Genomic DNA, 20,186 nt, shown 5'->3' with positions numbered 1-20,186 from the left:
TCTACCTGCTAGTGGTTATGCTGTTATAACTACTTTATAACACAATGTACCTACTCTCCTTGCTCTACCTGCTAGTGGTTATGCTGTTATAACTACTTTATAACACAATGTACCATCTCTCCTTGTTCTACCTGCTAGTGGTTATGCTGTTATAACTACTTTATAACACAATGTACCATCTCTCCTTGCTCTACCTGCTAGTGGTTATGCTGTTATAACACATTTAACATTTACATTTGAGTCATTTAGCAGACACTCTTATCCAGAGCGATTTACAGGAGCAGTTAGGGTTAAGTACCTTGCTCAACGGTACATCGACAGATTTGTCACCTAGTCGGCTCGGGGATTTAAACCAGTAATATTTTGGTTACTGGTCCAACGCTCTTAACCGCTAGGCTACCTGCCCCCCCGTGTACCAGCTCTCCTTGCTCTACCTGGTAGTGGGTGGGCTGTTACAACTATTTTATAACACAATGTACCAGCTCTCCTTGCTCTACCTGGTAGTGGGTGGGCTGCCCCCCCGTGTACCAGCTCTCCTTGCTCTACCTGGTAGTGGGTGGGCTACCCCCCCCGTGTACCAGCTCTCCTTGCTCTACCTGGTAGTGGGTGGGCTGCCCCCCCGTGTACCAGCTCTCCTTGTTCTACCTGGTAGTGGGTGGGCTGCCCCCCCGTGTACCAGCTCTCCTTGCTCTACCTGGTAGTGGGTGGGCTGCCCCCCGTGTACCAGCTCTCCTTGCTCTACCTGGTAGTGGGTGGGCTGCCCCCCGTGTACCAGCTCTCCTTGTTCTACCTGGTAGTGGGTGGGCTGCCCCCCGTGTACCAGCTCTCCTTGCTCTACCTGGTAGTGGGTGGGCTGGCCCCCCGTGTACCAGCTCTCCTTGCTCTACCTGGTAGTGGGTGGGCTGCCCCCCGTGTACCAGCTCTCCTTGCTCTACCTGGTAGTGGGTGGGCTGCCCCCCCGTGTACCAGCTCTCCTTGTTCTACCTGGTAGTGGGTGGGCTGGCCCCCCGTGTACCAGCTCTCCTTGTTCTACCTGGTAGTGGGTGGGCTGGCCCCCCGTGTACCAACTCTCCTTGCTCTACCTGGTAGTGGGTGGGCTACCCCCCACGTGTACCAGCTCTCCTTGCTCTACCTGGTAGTGGGTGGGCTACCCCCCACGTGTACCAGCTCTCCTTGCGCTACCTGGTAGTGGGTGGGCTGCCCCCCCGTGTACCAGCTCTCCTTGCTCTACCTGGTAGTGGGTGGGCTGCCCCAGGTGCTGTGGGCTGGGGTAGAACCCCTCACTGGAGCGTGGGCTTGGGTACCCTGGTCTGCTGGGCTATAGAGAGAGAGACAGAGAGTTCTGTTAAATACATGCTGCTGCTGCTGTTTCACATCCATAGCTAGGTCTGGGTTAGATAGAGCTAGGCACACACACACACACACACACACACACACACACACACACACTGACTGGCACACACACACACACTGACTGGCGCACACACACATTGACTGGCGCACACACACACTGACTGGCACACACACACACACTGACTGGCGCACACACACACTGACTGGCACACACACACACTGACTGGCACACACACACACACACACACTGACTGGCACACACACACACACTGACTGGCACACACACACTGACTGGCGCACACACACACTGACTGGCGCACACACACACACACACACACTGACTGGCACACACACACACTGACTGGCGCACACACACACTGACTGGCGCACACACACACTGACTGGCACACACACACTGACTGGCGCACACACACACACACACACACACACACACACACACACACACACACACACACACACACACACACACACACACACACACACACACACACACACACACACACACACACTGACTGGCACACAAACTACAGATGCAATGTGTGTGGACAGAGTTAGAGCTGTCCAAAAGAGAAACAAAGAAAGGCTATGAAACAAGCAGGCGGTTAGTTCAACATCCACAAAAAAGTTACATGAGAGTTCTGGTGCTGGACTTAGTAGAGTTGCTGGTTATTTTTGGTGCGGGGGGGGAGGGGGGGGGATGAGGGTAGAATAATCATCTCCAATTCAGGGTGACTTGTTGATAGGCAGGCAGGCAACAATCTCCTCCTCCACTGAGCATTGCACTCAGACTTTCCTTATATTTAATCATAGCGAGACATCTACCTTCCAGACCTTTTCACAGTAAGCTTCTTGAGGCCAAACCTCCCGATTAGCAAAAGACAGTGAACGAAACACAACAGGCTGTAAGTTACAACATGTGACAACACTGTGGAAATGAAACATGAAATGATGTGCAAGATACAGAGTTCAGATTCTCATTTAGAACACGTACAATAGAAACATCATAAAACAGGAAGAAATTCTACATGGTTGTACACAACGTTAGGATGGCTAAGATGACGACAATGGAAGCATCAACCAACCGTGTTGAAAAAGGACCAATGAGAGCAGCATGTTTTCATGGTAGAACAACAATAGATTGCATCATCCAGAGATCTGGTGGGAGGAGACCACCATGTGTTTGACGTCACCCTGCTGTACAGTACTGTATACTGCATCCCAAATGGAACCCTGTTCCCTAACATTGTGCCCTTCTTTCCACCAGAGGCCTATGGGCCGAGGTCAAAAGTATACACTACATAGGGGAAAAGGGTGCCATTTGGGACAAGGATTACACAAGCATCCTACACAGGCTCTGAAAGTGAGTGACAACCTGAGGACATTTCAATAGCATTTCCCCCACAAGGCCAAGGCACATTGTGTTAGCATGTGTTAAGACAACATGCCGCTTTCCATACAGCTTAGTGTCACAATATTCAACAAAGAAAATCACTAAATCTACGATGGACCAAAACATTATTTAATTCTAAATGTAATTTAATGTTACTCTAGTGTGTTTGCCATCATATTCAGTGTAAGTATTAGCCGACAGCTTTTAACAGATCCACAATAATCACCTAACTAGATTTGAAGCCATTTTGTGTCTCTTGTCAAAGTAAAATAGCACTACAATCACTGTTGCATCCTAACAGGAGCCCTATGAGAAACAGCCAGTGATTTCTCTACATAACTTGACACTGAAATCCCTGGATTGGAACTGGACAGTGTCCAGCCCTGCTGTGTGTCTTTCAGAGAGACACCACTAGAGTGGCGTATGTCAAAACCTTTACAGCTCTGATGTATTTAATGCTGTGGCCCTCTGTCCTGTCCTGTCCCACCGGCATGTATGGATCTGTGGACTGCATGGGTCAGCTGCTGCTTTTGGGGTGGCTGCAGCCTGTCAGTGTGGAGGTGGGGTAGAGGACCTGACCACCGCAGGGGGCATGGAGGGTCTCCTCAGGGCTGCACGGTGGGGGGGCAGGACTGTTGGGGGTAGTACTAGCGGTGGTGGGGAGGGGGCGCTCGCCAAAGCACAGGAAGGGCTGACAGCCAAAGCACAGGGAGGGCTGAGAGCCAAAGCACAGGGAGGGCTGAGAGCCAAAGCACAGGGAGGGCTGAGAGCCAAAGCACAGGGAGGGCTGAGAGCCAAAGCACAGGGAGGGCTGACAGCCAAAGCACAGGGATGGCTGACAGCCAAAGCACAGGGATGGCTGAGAGCCAAAGCACAGGGAGGGCTGAGAGCCAAAGCACAGGGAGGGCTGAGAGCCAAAGCACAGGGAGGGCTGAGAGCCAAAGCACAGGGAGGGCTGAGAGCCAAAGCACAGGAAGGGCTGAGAGCCAAAGCACAGGGATGGCTGAGAGCTAAAGCACAGGGAGGGCTGAGAGCCAAAGCACAGGGAGGGCTGAGAGCCAAAGCACAGGGATGGCTGAGAGTCAAAGCACAGGGATGGCTGAGAGTCAAAGCACAGGGATGGCTGAGAGCCAAAGCACAGGGATGGCTGAGAGCCAAAGCACAGGGATGGCTGAGAGCCAAAGCACATGGATGGCTGAAAGCCAAAGCACAGGGAGGGCTGAAAGCCAAAGCACAGGGAGGGCTGAGAGCCAAAGCACAGGGAGGGCTGAAAGCCAAAGCGTTGAGGTATAGGCGCCGACAGACCTTCCAGACTAAAGCTTTGCTGCAAGGACAGACAGACGGACGGACAGACAGACAGACAGACAGACAGACAGACAGACAGACAGACAGACAGACAGACAGACAGACAGACAGACAGACAGACAGACAGACAGACAGACAGACAGACAGACAGACAGACAGACAGACAGACATGTGGAGGGACCAGACAGATGGAGGGACCAGACAGACAGACAGGCAGACAGACCAGACGGATGGACGGACGGACGGACGAGACAGACAGACGGAGGGACGAGACAGACAGACAGACAGACAGACAGACAGACAGACAGACAGACAGACAGACAGACAGACAGACAGACAGACAGACAGACAGACAGACAGACAGATGGAGGGACCAGACAGACAGACAGACAGACAGACAGACAGACAGACAGACAGACAGACAGACAGACAGACAGACAGACAGACAGACATGTGGAGGGACCAGACAGATGGAGGGACCAGACAGACAGACAGGCAGACAGACCAGACGGATGGACGGACGGACGGACGAGACAGACAGACGGAGGGACGAGACAGACAGACAGACAGACAGACAGACAGACAGACAGACAGACAGACAGACAGACAGACAGACAGACAGACAGACAGACAGATGGAGGGACCAGACAGACAGACAGACAGACAGACAGACAGACAGACAGACAGACAGACAGACAGACAGACAGACAGACAGACAGACAGACGGAGGGAGGGAGGGACCAGACAGACGGCTAGACGGAGGGAGACAAGGGAACAGAGACACTGAGACACAGGGAGATGTGGTCAGACACACAGACAGAGACATAACAAGCACATTGAGACATGATGGAACATTGCTGAAGACAAAGTCAGCTGGGTGATAAGCAGTAAGCAGAGAGCTGGTAGAGGAACTAATGGGGAAGGAGAGCAGGGAAGTCAGCTGGGGAGGAGAGCAGGGTAGTCAGTGGGGCGGAGAGCTAGGTAGTCAGTGGGGGAGAACAGCAAGGCAGTCAGTAAGAGGGGGACAGTGTAGTCACATAAAATAGTCTATTGATAAAATAGTCCCTTGATAAAATAGTCTCTTGACAAAATAGTCCCTTGATAAAATAGTCTCTTGATAAAATAGTCCCTTGATAAAATAGTCCCTTGACAAAATAGCCCCCTGATAAAATAGTCCCCTGATTAAAATAGTCCCTTGATAAAATAGTCTCTTGATAAAATAGTCCCTTGATAAAATAGTCCCTTGACAAAATAGTCCCTTGACAAAATAGTCCCATGACAAAATAATCCCTTGATAAAATAGTCCCCTGATAAAATAGTCCCTTGATAAAAGATTCCCTTGATAAAATAGTCTCTTGATAAAATAGTTATCACACAGTATTAGAAGAGAAATGGTGGTTATAAACATAGATAACCCTGAAAGATAATTGTAAAGGGTTTAAACACTGTTTCCCATGCTTGTTCAATGAACCATAAACAGTTAGTGAACATGCACCTGTGGAACGGTCATTAAGACACTAACAGCTTACAGACGGTAGGCAATTAAAGTCACAGTTATGAAAACTTAGGACACTAAAACACTAAAACCAAAAGAAAGATGCCCAGAGTCCCTGCTCATCTGCGTGAACGTGCCTTAGGCATGCTGCAAGGAGGCATGAGGACTGCAGATGTGGCCAGGGCAATAAATTGCAGTGTCCGTACTGAGACGCCTAAGACAGCGCTACAGGGAGACAGGACGGACAGCTGATCGTCCTTGCAGTGGCAGACCACGTGTAACAACACCTGAACAGGATCGGTACATCTGAACATCACACCTGCAGGACAGGTACAGGATGGCAACAACAACTGCCTGAGTTACACCAGGAATGCACAATCCCTCCATCAGTGCTCAGACTGTCCTCAATAGGCTGAGAGAGGCTGGACTGAGGGCTTGTAGGCCTGTTGTAAGGCAGGTCCTCACCAGACATCACCGACAATAACGTTGCCTATGGGCACAAACCCACCGTCGCTGGAGCAGACAGGACTCGCAAAAAGTGCTCTTCACTGACGAGTCGTGGTTTTGTCTCACCAGGGGTGATGGTCGGATTCGCATTTATCGTCAAAGGAATGAGCGTTACACCGAGGACTGTACTCTGGAGCTGGATCGATTTGGAGGTGGAGGGTCCGTCATTGTCTGGGGCGGTGTGTCACAGCATCATCGGACTGAGCTTGTTGTCATTGCAGGCAATCTCAACGCTGTACATTACAGGGAAGACATGCTCCTCCCTCATGTGGTACTCTTCCTGCAGGCTCATCCTGACATGACCCTCCAGCATGACAGTGCCACCAGCCATACTGCTTGTTCTGTGCGTGATTTCCTGCAAGACAGTACTGTCAGTGTTCTGCCATGGCCAGCGAAGAGCCCGGATCTCAATCCCATTGAGCACGTCTGGGACCTGTTGGATCGGAGGGTGAGAGCTAGGGCCATTCCCCACAGAATTGTCCGGGAACTTGCAGGTGCCTTGGTGGAAGAGTGGGGTAACATCTCACAGCAAGAACTGGCAAATCTGGTGCAGTCCATGAGGAGGAGATGCACTGCAGTACTTAATGCAGCTGGTGGCCACACCAGATACTGACTTACTTTTGATTTTGACCCCCCTTTGTTCAGGGACACATTTCTGTTAGTCACATGTCTGTGGAACTTGTTCAGTTTATGTCTCAGTTGTTGAATCTGTTGAAATTTACGGATGTTAAGTTTGCTGAAAATAAACGCAGTTGACAGTGAGAAGATGTTTCTTTTTTTGCTGAGTTGATATGGTGACTGTACACAGAGCTGTTCAGTCACAGCAGCCAGCAGTGTTTGTCCATGGTGGAGACTAGTTCCTGAGAATAGGACCATGGGTTAACAATAGATAAGGCTTTAGATAAGGCAAACAGCTGCAGCAGAGAGAAAACTGGGAACAGAAATGACATTAGTATATCAGATAGAAAATGAAAGCTCTCTAAATAACATTGGAGGATGGAAGAAGTGAAGCTACGAAGAACGTTTCTCTCAGAATAATGTCTAACGGACAGACAGTCTGACCAGCAGAACTGAAATTGTGGCTCCAAGCATGTAGACCCCACCTGACTCTATGTGTAATTCCTGAGGGAGTCACTGACTAAGGCCTCAAGCTTGACTGTACTGTTGTATTTGTGTACAGTGTTTACAGATGTCATACCATGAAAACTCCTCTTGTAATGGGAGCAGCCAACTGATAGACTGACTGCCAAGATAGGCGTTGATGATGACGTCTGTGACCTCCTCGTGGCCAAGGCATAAAGTCGCTGTGTGTGTGTGTGTGTCTATTAATGTGCTTCTGTGTGTGTGTGTGTGTGTGTGTGTGTGTGTGTGTGTGTGTGTGTGTGTGTGTGTGTGTGTGTGTGTGTGTGTGTGTGTGTGTGTATGTGTCTATTAATGTGCTTCTGTGTGTGTGTGTCTAAAAGTGTGCATCTGTGAGTGTGTGTGTGACTCTCTCCCTCTATATGTGTGTGTGTGTGTGTGTGTGTGTGTGTGTGTGTGTAAGCTCTTACTTTAGGCGGCGCCTCGTCAGGCCCCCCTGAGTCCCAGGACACAGAGACCTGACGTCTCATCTCCATACGTGTCCTCTCCTTCTGCTGGAGCTTCTCCTCCTCCAATATCTGACTGCAGAGAGACAGAACAAACCACTGTGATTGTGTGTGTGTGTGTGTGTGTGTGTGTGTGTGTGTGTGTGTGTGTGTGTGTGTGTGTGTGTGTGTGTGTGTGTGTGTGTGTGTGTGTGTGTGTGTGTGTGTGTGTGTGTCCGTGATACTATCAGACTTCAGGAGTGTCCAACCAGGAACATAACTATAGTTTATTTCAGTTTAGCATCTCCTAAAAAGACCTAAACCTGTGGTGCTGTGGCTTTGAGAGGGGAGAGACGAGGATGAGAGATATGCTGGATAAACACTGTAGAGGTTATTGTACTGTACTGTTACTGTACATGGTGACAGGTTTCCCCACTAGAATTCAGGGATGGATATTGTTGCAGCGTAGCTACAGCCACCAGGTCCATGTCCTTCACTGTTAAGTCCTACTACGTTCTCAGATGGTTTTGTTTACGGAGCTGTCCTGTTAGCTGACAGGGTGGGTTTCACACAGCTGAGTACTACAACAACCTTCCCCTGTAACCAGCTACATCCTCTTGCCCTGAACTACAGTACATAGGATGCATACCAAATGGCTCCCTATTTCCTATATAGTGCACTACTTTTGACCAGATCTCTATGGGCCTTGTATAAAGTAGTGCACTATAAAGGGAATAGGGAGCCATTTGAGAGTCAGACAATATGGTACACACACAGGACCTTAAGGAATACAGAGTAGGGAAAGCAGACAGCGGTCCCACTCCACCCAACCTGGATCTGCTACAGTGATTTTATGCCTCTGGTCCACAGCACATGGAAACCCATTGGACATGCACAAAAAGAAGGGAAACCACTCAAACACATGAAACAGCTTCCCTCCCCTCAGAGCCTGCAATAGCCATTAGAGTAATAAGCCATTTATAGAAGCACACAATGAGAGGAGATGTGGGTCTACTCTACTGTACTGTTCTGTACTGTACTGACAATACCTTTCAGCCAGCATTAACTCAGACCCCAAAGTTCTGTGTTTTATCCTCCTTTCTGTCATCCAATGTCCAGTCTGAACAGAATGCAGGCAATTCACGGAGCCAAACATTCTTCTGGATGTTGAGAACTCTGGAGTGTCTCCTCCCAACTAAACAAAGAACAGTTACATGAAGTGGAGGGTCCTCCAGCCTAAATACATGCAATAAACGGTGTCCCATGAACCCCACAGTCTCTCTCTGTCTCTCTCTGTCCCTCACACTCCCTCTCTCGCTCTCCATCTCTCCCTTTCTGTCTCTCTCTTTCTCTGTCTTTCTCTCTGGGAGGGAGGGCTATTTGTGGAAACAGCATTAGTCCTGGCTGCCATGCTGCCTTTGTATCTCTGTTCTTTACTGCCCAGATCAGTCACTCAATATAATCTTCATTCACAGTCGCTGCTGTCCTTGTCTGTTCCTAAGGCTAGAACTGAGATGGGGAAAAAATCATTTTCCCATAATGCCCCTTCATCCTGGAACATGCGTCAGAAGATTGTAAAGTTAGGGGAGTTAGTGTCTTTGCCTGTTTTTAAGACTCTGATCGACAACACTGTTTGTGAAAACTGCAGTTGTTTCTAATCTTCAGTTGTATCTTTAACTTGTGACACTTTGTCTTTTGTGTATTCTGTATTTTTCTGTAATGTTTTATGGACATGCTGCTATATCCCTGTTTTGCCTTCTTGCCAGGTCACCCTCGCAAAATAGGTTTTTAATCTCAATGGGTTTTACCTGGTTAAATAATGGTTAAATAAATAAAAAAATAGTGTGATAGCAGCAGTAAATCAGACAAGAACAACAACATGGGGACCACCTGTCCTGGCCATTCTCCAGAACACACAACACAAACCTGACCAGTCTGTTAACAAGGTACAGGCCATTAACAAAGCCCTGTTGCCTCTAATAACAAAAGTGTTTGCAGTGTTGCTGACAAAACGTTGTATAAAGTATTACTTTCTATTGACTAGCTAATAGCTACTACCTTTAAAAACAAAATCAAACAGTCTGACAGTAACTCAACAGCATTACAATGGGAGCACACTGAATGCCATGCTAAATGACGCTCCAAACATATTCACTACTCACCAGCGTCACTTTGCTAGAGTTCCATAACATCAATGCTCAGAATAAGTCTGTAAAACTGTATTGTGAGGGACCTGAATCAAAACCATTGCTTCACAGCCAACTAATTAACTCCTCATTTGCTCAAGGCAGACCTCAATAGGACATAGTCAGTCAACTGAGTCACAGAGAGAAGGAGATAAGAAAGAAAAAGCCCTGATTGTTACCTTACAACAGTGGGAATAGAGCTGCCTCTTGTGCTGCTAGAGGAACAGGAAACCATATCCACTTAGATAATCCATTAGAGGAGAGATGTCCAGTACGCATGAGACCAGACAGAGAACCAGGCAGAGAGTCCCAGAGACCAGACAGAGAACCAGGCAGAGAGTCCCAGAGACCAGACAGAGAACCAGGCAGAGAGTTCCAGAGACCAGACAGAGAGCCAGGCAGAGAGTTCCAGAGACCAGACAGACAACCAGGCAGTGAGTCCCAGAGACCAGACAGACAACCAGGCAGAGAGTCCCAGAGACCAGACAGACAACCAGGCAGAGAGTCCCAGAGACCAGACAGACAACCAGGCAGAGAGTCCCAGAGACCAGACAGACAACCAGGCAGACAGTCCCAGAGACCAGACAGACAACCAGGCAGACAGTCCCAGAGACCAGACAGACAACCAGGCAGAGAGTCCCAGAGACCAGACAGACAACCAGGCAGAGAGTCCCAGAGACCAGACAGACAACCAGGCAGACAGTCCCAGCAACAAGGGTCTATTAGAACTGGAACAGCACTCAGTCAATAAAATAGTCTTCACAAGAGAACAGAATGGGGGACTCTGTCTGTTCAGTCCAGATCAGCTGCCTCCTCCTCACGCCTTCCTTCTTACTCTACTGGGCTACTCAGGCAGCGGGTTGCACTTGGCATCTGTCCAATAAATGCGCAGGCAGGCGAGTGGGTGGGCGGTTAGCTTGTTAAAGGTTGGATGCTGAACAGAAGCCCTCCGCTGTGGAGCCGAGATAGAACCTGGAGAAGATGTCTCAGTGACGGTGAACTGAAGCCCTCCGCTGTGGAGCCGAGATAGAGGCTGGAGAAGATGTCTCAGTGACGGTGAACTGAAGCCCTCCACTGTGGAGCCGAGATAGAGCCTCAGTGAAGATGTCTCAGTGACGGTGAGGTTAAAGCAGCGCCAGTGCCAAGCCTGCCGATCTGGCAAGATGTGGTCAAGCAGCCAGACAGACACAGTCTCTCAGGTCAGCTCAGTGCAGAGCAGATAGAAAGGCTCAGGATCAGAGGCAGAGGGTTTGGTTTGGCCCTCTTTTCCATGGGACTTAATAATACCGTCCCCTCAGAGTTCTCCTCTCACAGTGAGACTAGCTGGAGTCATATCTGCAGGACAATACCACAGAGCTGTCTTTACAACTGACTTTACAACTGACTTCCAAGCAGCAGCTAAATACAGTACAGTGGTACCATGTAAGGGTATATGACAGTGGTACCATGTAAGGGTATATGACAGTGGTACCATGTAAGGGTATATGACAGTGGTACCATGTAAGGGTATATGACAGTGGTACCATGTAAGGGTATATGACAGTGGTACCATGTAAGGGTATATTACAGTGGTACCATGTAAGGGTATATGACAGTGGTACCATGTAAGGGTATATTACAGTGGTACCATGTAAGGGTATATGACAGTGGTACCATGTAAGGGTATATGACAGTGGTACCATGTAAGGGTATATGACAGTGGTACCATGTAAGGGTATATTACAGTGGTGCCATGTAAGGGTATAGTACAGTGGTACCATGTAAGGGTATATGACAGTGGTACCATGTAAGGGTATATGACAGTGGTACCATGTAAGGGTATATGACAGTGGTGCCATGTAAGGGTATATGACAGTGATACCATGTAAGGGTATATGACAGTGGTACCATGTAAGGGTATATGACAGTGGTGCCATGTAAGGGTATACGACAGTGGTACCATGTAAGGGTATATGACAGTGGTACCATGTAAGGGTATATGACAGTGATACCATGTAAGGGTATATGACAGTGATACCATGTAAGGGTATATGACAGTGGTACCATGTAAGGGTATATGACAGTGGTACCATGTAAGGGTATATGACAGTGGTACCATGTAAGGGTATATGACAGTGGTGCCATGTAAGGGTATATTACAGTGATACCATGTAAGGGTATATGACAGTGGTGCCATGTAAGGGTATATGACAGTGGTACCATGTAAGGGTATATTACAGTGATACCATGTAAGGGTATATTACAGTGATACCATGTAAGGGTATATGACAGTGGTACCATGTAAGGGTATATGACAGTGGTACCATACATTATTAAATACAAATACACAATAAGGGAGAGTCATGTTTGTTATGACTGGTTCTGTATCTGAGGTCCATTGTTTTCATACAGCTGGCATGTTGGAGAAAGATCCTGCTTTAGTATTGTGTGTGTGCACGCGCGCTCGCGCACACACACACACACACACACACACACACACACACACACACACACACACACACACACACACACACACACACACACACACACACACACACACACACACACACACACACACACAAACACACACACACACACACACACACACACCCCTTTCTGGAAGCTGTGCTCCCTAATTTATATGATGACATAAAACAAGTCTCAACCAACGAACCCCACATCAAATGCCTTTTAAGGGCCTGGCTTTTCATATAAATAGTATTAAGAGTGTAAATATTGACATGGTTTCCAGGACACAGCCCTCTCTTCCATGCTGCTGGAGCACTAGAACATGACCGATGTGGTGGGACTCAGAAAGACTAGTAGAAAGTGGAGGTGTGACTCATGCTGAGTTTTAAACAGGATAATAAAAGCACAGCACTCTTATTTTCCGACATGTCTTCTCTGTGTAAACCAAGGGCACTGTGATGGGAGACAGCATGGCAGGCAGCAGCATGGCAGGCAGCAGCACAGCTCACACAGATGCAGCAGCTACAGGTCTGTTCTATAGCAGTCACTGATGGAAAGGAGACAGAAGTTAAAACTACTTCATCATGGCCCCAGGGTATCTTACCTGGACATCCAAATGCCTAGCTACACAAGTGTGAGCATGCATGGAAATGACGTTGACACTTCATTCTCACAAAAACCCTACCCTGTCCATGAAGGGAAAATGCCCAGCATTGCATCAGAGGGGAATTCAAAGGCAGTTACCAGGGTGTCTGTCTAGACCTTTCTTGTGAAGGATTACCTGAAGGTGCTTTCCTCACCAGTATTACATACTGACCTTTCTGAAACTGCTACATTCATTTTTGGACATTTAAATAAATGATATATCCCCATTGATTGTTGAAGAATATAACTTCTGAACACCTCAAGAGCTTTAGTTCACCCGTCAATACCTAACATATAAGCTTGTTTCACTTCATTGTTTTTAAACAATGTAATTGTTAACACTGTATAGATTCAAAACATGGTTCAAACTATCATTCTGATATCATGGATGGTCAGTCCTTGTATCCATAGCTCTGTCTATGAATGTGAGTGAGGTTACAATTCTCTAGCCTCGTTCCTCAGCTGTTTACCAAAACAGCGGCCGGTGGCCATTTGTAATTGTCCCTTTCACTACGTCCTTAATAAACCTGGGTCAGACACATATCAAACACTTGAACTCCACTCAATATAGTTTGCCCCATAAAATGAAACCAATAGAATATTCCCCAAAACTCCAAGCTAAATCAAAACGCACAGGTCTGACTCCCTCACCAATGGAAACCTAAGGATAGAAGGTGAGGGTAGGGCCCTGGCACTCTCCCTCTCAGTTACCATACCAACAATGAGGTCATCCCAGACAGGAAGTGGGACAGACGGGCACGGTCTGACGAGTCAGAGCTACTGAGAGGGTCGTCACTGGTCACCACAGCCACAAAGCCATAAACCCCACCTATTTCATCAATTTCTCTTCTTAAAATGTGATTTTAAACCTTAACCCTAACCTTACCACACAACCTGATGCCTAACCCTAACCTTAAATTAAGAACAAAAAGCACATTTTAAAGCACACATCTCCAATCAGAGGCAGCTGTCTATCGTTGTCTCTGATTGGGAATCATACTTAGGCAGCCCTTTTTCCCTCCTTCAGTGTTGGATCTTGTTTTTGTACAGCTCAGTTAGCCTGCAGAACGTGACGGTCGTTTTCCGTTGTTTATTGTTTTGTTTTAGTGTCCTGAGTTAAATAAAGAAATATCATGAGCACTCACCACGCTGCGCTTTGGTCTACTCCTTTCGACGACGATCGTCACACATGCCACTAAGAGGTGTGACTGACCTCAACTGAATCACAGCACCCAAAACACCATGGAGCCAAGTGTCAGCCAGAGGTGTGACTGACCTCAACTGAATCACAGACCCAAAACACCATGGAGCCAAGTGTCAGCCAGAGGTGTGACTGACCTCAACTGAATCACAGCACCCAAAACACCATGGAGCCATGTGTCAGCCAGAGGTGTGACTGACCTCAACTGAATCACAGCACCCAAAACACCATGGAGCCAAGTGTCAGCCAGAGGTGTGACTGACCTCAACTAAATCACAGCACCCAAAACAGCATGAAGCCAAGTGTCAGCCAGAGGTGTGACTGACCTCAACTGAATCACAGGACCCAAAACACCATGAAGCCAAGTGTCAGCCAGAGGTGTGACTGACCTCAACTGAATCACAGCACCCAAAACACCATGAAGCCAAGTGTCAGCCAGAGGTGTGACTGACCTCAACTGAATCACAGCACCCAAAACACCATGGAGCCAAGTGTCAGCCAGAGGTGTGACTGACCTCAACTAAATCACAGCACCCAAAACAGCATGAAGCCAAGTGTCAGCCAGAGGTGTGACTGACCTCAACTGAATCACAGCACCCAAAACACCATGGAGCCAAGTGTCAGCCAGAGGTGTGACTGACCTCAACTGAATCACAGCACCCAAAACAGCATGAAGCCAAGTGTCAGCCAGAGGTGTGACTGACCTCAACTAAATCACAGCACCCAAAACAGTATGAAGCCAAGTGTCAGCCAGAGGTGTGACTGACCTCAACTGAATCACAGCACCCAAAACACCATGAAGCCAAGTGTCAGCCAGAGGTGTGACTGACCTCAACTAAATCACAACACCCAAAACAGCATGAAGCCAAGTGTCAGCCAGAGGTGTGACTGACCTCAACTGAATCACAGGACCCAAAACACCATGAAGCCAAGTGTCAGCCAGAGGTGTGACTGACCTCAACTGAATCACAGCACCCAAAACACCATGAAGCCAAGTGTCAGCCAGAGGTGTGACTGACCTCAACAGAATCACAGCACCCAAAACACCATGGAGCCAAGTGTCAGCCAGAGGTGTGACTGACCTCAACTGAATCACAGCACCCAAAACACCATGAAGCCGAGTGTCAGCCAGAGGTGTGACTGACCTCAACTAAATCACAGCACCCAAAACAGCATGAAGCCGAGTGTCAGCCAGAGGTGTGACTGACCTCAACTGAATCACAGCACCCAAAACACCATGAAGCCAAGTGTCAGCCAGAGGTGTGACTGACCTCAACTGAATCACAACACCCAAAACACCATGAAGCCAAGTGTCAGCCAGAGGTGTGACTGACCTCAACTGAATCACAGCACCCAAAACACCATGGAGCCAAGTGTCAGCCAGAGGTGTGACTGACCTCAACTGAATCACAGCACCCAAAACACCATGGAGCCAAGTGTCAGCCAGAGGTGTGACTGACCTCAACTAAATCACAGCACCCAAAACAGCATGAAGCCAAGTGTCAGCCAGAGGTGTGACTGACCTCAACTGAATCACAGGACCCAAAACACCATGAAGCCAAGTGTCAGCCAGAGGTGTGACTGACCTCAACTGAATCACAGCACCCAAAACACCATGAAGCCAAGTGTCAGCCAAAGGTGTGACTGACCTCAACTGAATCACAACACCCAAAACAGCATGAAGCCAAGTGTCAGCCAGAGGTGTGACTGACCTCAACTGAATCACAGCACCCAAAACAGCATGAAGCCAAGTGTCAGCCAGAGGTGTGACTGACCTCAACTGAATCACAGCACCCAAAACACCATGGAGCCAAGTGTCAGCCAGAGGTGTGACTGACCTCAACTGAATCACAGCACCCAAAACACCATGGAGCCAAGTGTCAGCCAGAGGTGTGACTGACCTCAACTAAATCACAGCACCCAAAACAGCATGAAGCCAAGTGTCAGCCATAGGTGTGACTGACCTCAACTGAATCACAGGACCCAAAACACCATGGAGCCAAGTGTCAGCCATAGGTGTGACTGACCTCAACTGAATCACAGCACCCAAAACACCATGAAGCCAAGTGTCAGCCAGAGGTGTGACTGACCTCAACTGAATCACAGTACCCAAAACACCATGAAGCCAAGTGTCAGCCAGAGGTGTGACTGACCTCAACTGAATCACAGGACCCAAAACACCATGAAGCCAAGTGTCAGCCAGAGGTGTGACTGACCTCAACTGAATCACAGCACCCAAAACACCATGAAGCCAAGTGTCAGCCAGAGGTGTGACTGACCTCAACTGAATCACAGCACCCAAAACAGCATGAAGCCGAGTGTCAGCCAGAGGTGTGACTGACCTCAACTGAATCACAGCACCCAAAACACCATGAAGCCAAGTGTCAGCCAGAGGTGTGACTGACCTCAACTGAATCACAGCACCCAAAACAGCATGAAGCCAAGTGTCAGCCAGAGGTGTGACTGACCTCAACTGAATCACAGGACCCAAAACACCATGAAGCCAAGTGTCAGCCAGAGGTGTGACTGACCTCAACTGAATCACAGCACCCAAAACACCATGAAGCCAAGTGTCAGCCAAAGGTGTGACTGACCTCAACTGAATCACAACACCCAAAACAGCATGAAGCCAAGTGTCAGCCAGAGGTGTGACTGACCTCAACTAAATCACAGCACCCAAAACAGTATGAAGCCAAGTGTCAGCCAGAGGTGTGACTGACCTCAACTGAATCACAGGACCCAAAACACCATGAAGCCAAGTGTCAGCCAGAGGTGTGACTGACCTCAACTGAATCACAGCACCCAAAACACCATGAAGCCAAGTGTCAGCCAAAGGTGTGACTGACCTCAACTGAATCACAACACCCAAAACAGCATGAAGCCAAGTGTCAGCCAGAGGTGTGACTGACCTCAACTAAATCACAGCACCCAAAACAGTATGAAGCCAAGTGTCAGCCAGAGGTGTGACTGACCTCAACTGAATCACAGGACCCAAAACACCATGAAGCCAAGTGTCAGCCAGAGGTGTGACTGACCTCAACTGAATCACAGCACCCAAAACACCATGAAGCCAAGTGTCAGCCAGAGGTGTGTCTGACCTCAACTGAATCACAGCACCCAAAACACCATGGAGCCAAGTGTCAGCCAAAGGTGTGACTGACCTCAACTGAATCACAGCACCCAAAACACCATGGAGCCAAGTGTCAGCCAGAGGTGTGACTGACCTCAACTGAATCACAGCACCCAAAACACCATGGAGCCAAGTGTCAGCCAAAGGTGTGACTGACCTCAACTGAATCACAGCACCCAAAACACCATGGAGCCAAGTGTCAGCCAGAGGTGTGACTGAACTCAACTGAATTACAGCACCCAAAACTCCTTGGAGCCAAGTGTCAGCCAGAGAACTGGGCATGTAGTACAGTATATCTACTTGTACAAACAAGCCAGTCAATTCCACCTTCAACGATTGAAATGTGTGTGGATGCTTTGGTGACAGAGTGCCATCTAGTGACCAAGAATGAACATCTATCTAGATGGGGTCGGCAACAGGTGGCCTGTTTAAAAAAATATATATTTTCGTTACCTATTTCATTTAGGAAATCTGTTTCCAAGTAATCTTACAGATAAAAAAAGAGACGTGATCGTGTTTCAATATAATCAAGGTATGAAATTATTGTTATTTTTAAATACAATCTCTTTTTGGGCTTAGTTGTGGTCAATTTGCAGTGTACAAATTGTTCCAATTATTTTAAGGCCCCACGACCATTCGTTCCGACAACAAATAAAAAAAGAGACGTGATCGTGTTTCAATATAATCAAGGTATGAAATTATTGTTATTTTTAAATACAATCTCTTTTGGGCTTAGTTGTGGTCAATTTGCAGTGTACAAATTATTTGAATTATTTTAAGGCCCCACGACCATTCGTTCCGACACCCCCCCTCCCCACTATATATGAGAAACATTTGGAATTGGAATTCCAGTTCACTTCCTGAACTGACTCAATTGAAATGGAATGAACTCCAACCCTGATAGATATGCATTATTTTTCCTCCACAGTCAATGTACCTCAGTTCAGACTCAGTGAAAGATACAACTGCAAAATACATTTAGCTAAAGTATGGCTCTTATGACATTGTAGTTGTAGGAGATAGTCTTCAAGGTATGATAACGCACCCTGCACTACAGCATTGTACATGCCGATGGACCGACTGACGGACATACCTGAGCTGGGCTTTGAGCTCTGTGAAGCAGGGTCTCTTGCTAGGGTCGTAGGCCCAGCACTTGGTCATCAGGCTGTACAGGGTAGGGGGGCAGTTGTGGGGCATGGCCAGACGCTCTCCGTTCTCTATCCGGCCGATGACATCGTTGTTCTTCACCCCCTGGAAGGGTTTGACTCCGTAGATGAGGATCTCCCACATACACACACCTGGAGTACAGAGAAACATATATTTATTTAAACCCTAATTCATCAGCTAATAACATACAGCTTTGGTCTTAAAAGTTTTAGAGCACTGTTTGATAAGTACTGTATCAAATTCCCATACTCACCAAACATCCACACGTCACTGGCTGAGGTAAAGCGTCTGAAGTTAATAGACTCTGGTGCCATCCATTTGATAGGCAGTTTCCCTTTGGAGGCTGGGAGGAGAGGTGAAAGCTTGACTTTTATTTTTTGTGATCAAATGTTTTTATTGTGATTGATTAGACAGGTACACATGAACAATGCAACAAGTAACAAGACACACACTTCCCCTCCCACAGGACTTCCATAAGCCATAGTTAGATGAGTGGTTCACAATAGCAGTCTCACAAGAGTCATACGCTGATGAAAAGAGCTGTTGAGTTTCTTTCACTCGCCCCATGCATACGTGCAACAGATATTTCCATGTTTATAATGTCCATGAATGACAGCAGCCACAGCTGTCTGCTTAAAGAGTGAGGAACCTAATGAATGACTTACTGATAACAAAAACAGCAGAAAGTGATCTCCTCTGGTATGCTAACTGAGGACAGTTAGTCTCCAGAACAGGTGAAACTCCTACCTTTGTAATAGGAGCTGTCCTCCATGTATCGAGACAAGCCAAAGTCTCCCAGTTTAACACAGTCCACTGAGGATACCAGCACGTTCCTGGCAGCTATATCCCTGCACGACGCAGACATGGTTACAATGGATAAGAGAAGAGTAGTGTGTTTACAGGAAACACACAAAAGCCATATTAATGAGGCTAGATTGGGGTGAGGGCTTACCTATGTACAAAACGCTTGCTCTCCAGGTAGGCGAGTGCTGTGCTTAGCTGGAAAGCGTAGAGAATCAGTGATGCCAAGTCGAGGTTGTATTTTCTCACTTGCAGGAAGGAGCGTAGCTGTAAAGATGGGAAGAGAAAACAAAAGATAATACTCACTTTAGAATGTACATTACATACAGGGATGGATTAATGCAGGGGCTTCCTGGGGCTGAAAACATAAAAAAATGTAGAATAATAATAATAAAGGAGATATATACAGTATTTATTATATATGTAGTATATATTTTGAGTGTAGACAGCCTGCTAATCATCAGGTAGGGGGAGGAGAGGAGGTAGGGGGTGCCATGTGGGTAACTGGGGGCCCTGCCTTGATTGGGTAACTGATTAACTAAAAAAATGTAACTAATAAACTGCATAATAAATAAATGTGACTGGTCAATTGTGTAAGTCAGGGGCTGGTCCAAACATTTTTGTGCATTTTTTTGTATTATTATAATAATTTTTTATCCAACCACAGGAGCCCGCTCTCAGTGTTCAAAATACACCAGAGAGCACAATTTTAGGAAACTAGGCATATGTCGCGCATCACTACCTCACAGGAGATAAACTTTTTTTATTATAAAAATGTGTTTTTTGGCAGAAATGCCTTCTGGAACATGTGAACTTTCATGTGCCTTAATAACAAACTTGTATGCCATCTGTAAATACGAATAAAATCATTACATTACGAGCCTAGTTGGTTTAGCCACAGAAAAAGGGAGCAACCTTCTTGCTAGCCATGATTGGCAGAGATAATGAGTGGGCTGGACATGCCGAGAGATG

The 20,186-nt window shown here is 47.4% G+C and overlaps 1 protein-coding gene across 13 annotated transcripts in view; it reads right to left on the bottom strand.

The window, feature by feature from the left end:
- The window catches only part of LOC106593695 (focal adhesion kinase 1), a 143,041-nt gene that overhangs the window by 15,513 nt on the left and 107,342 nt on the right, over positions 1-20,186 (bottom strand). For 11 of the 13 annotated variants that reach the window (XM_045697707.1, XM_045697715.1, XM_045697711.1 and 8 more), the window contains 6 exons: positions 19,366-19,481; positions 19,161-19,261; positions 18,667-18,756; positions 18,340-18,544; positions 7,622-7,733; positions 1,232-1,318 (listed from right to left, as the gene is read on the bottom strand). In XM_045697707.1, the coding sequence (XP_045553663.1) occupies positions 1,232-1,318; positions 7,622-7,733; positions 18,340-18,544; positions 18,667-18,756; positions 19,161-19,261; positions 19,366-19,481 (711 nt within the window). Of the gene's footprint in view, positions 1-1,231; positions 1,319-7,621; positions 7,734-9,798; positions 9,936-10,001; positions 10,183-18,339; positions 18,545-18,666; positions 18,757-19,160; positions 19,262-19,365; positions 19,482-20,186 lie in introns of those variants that run through there. The other 2 variants (XM_045697730.1, XM_045697736.1) reach the window with 2 other exon arrangements.

This window comes from Salmo salar, chromosome ssa02 (assembly GCF_905237065.1).
Source record: "Salmo salar chromosome ssa02, Ssal_v3.1, whole genome shotgun sequence".
Lineage (NCBI taxonomy): Eukaryota > Metazoa > Chordata > Actinopteri > Salmoniformes > Salmonidae > Salmo > Salmo salar.
The sequence above is the reverse complement of the archived record's forward strand: the minus strand, read 5'-3'. Positions and strand labels throughout refer to the sequence as shown.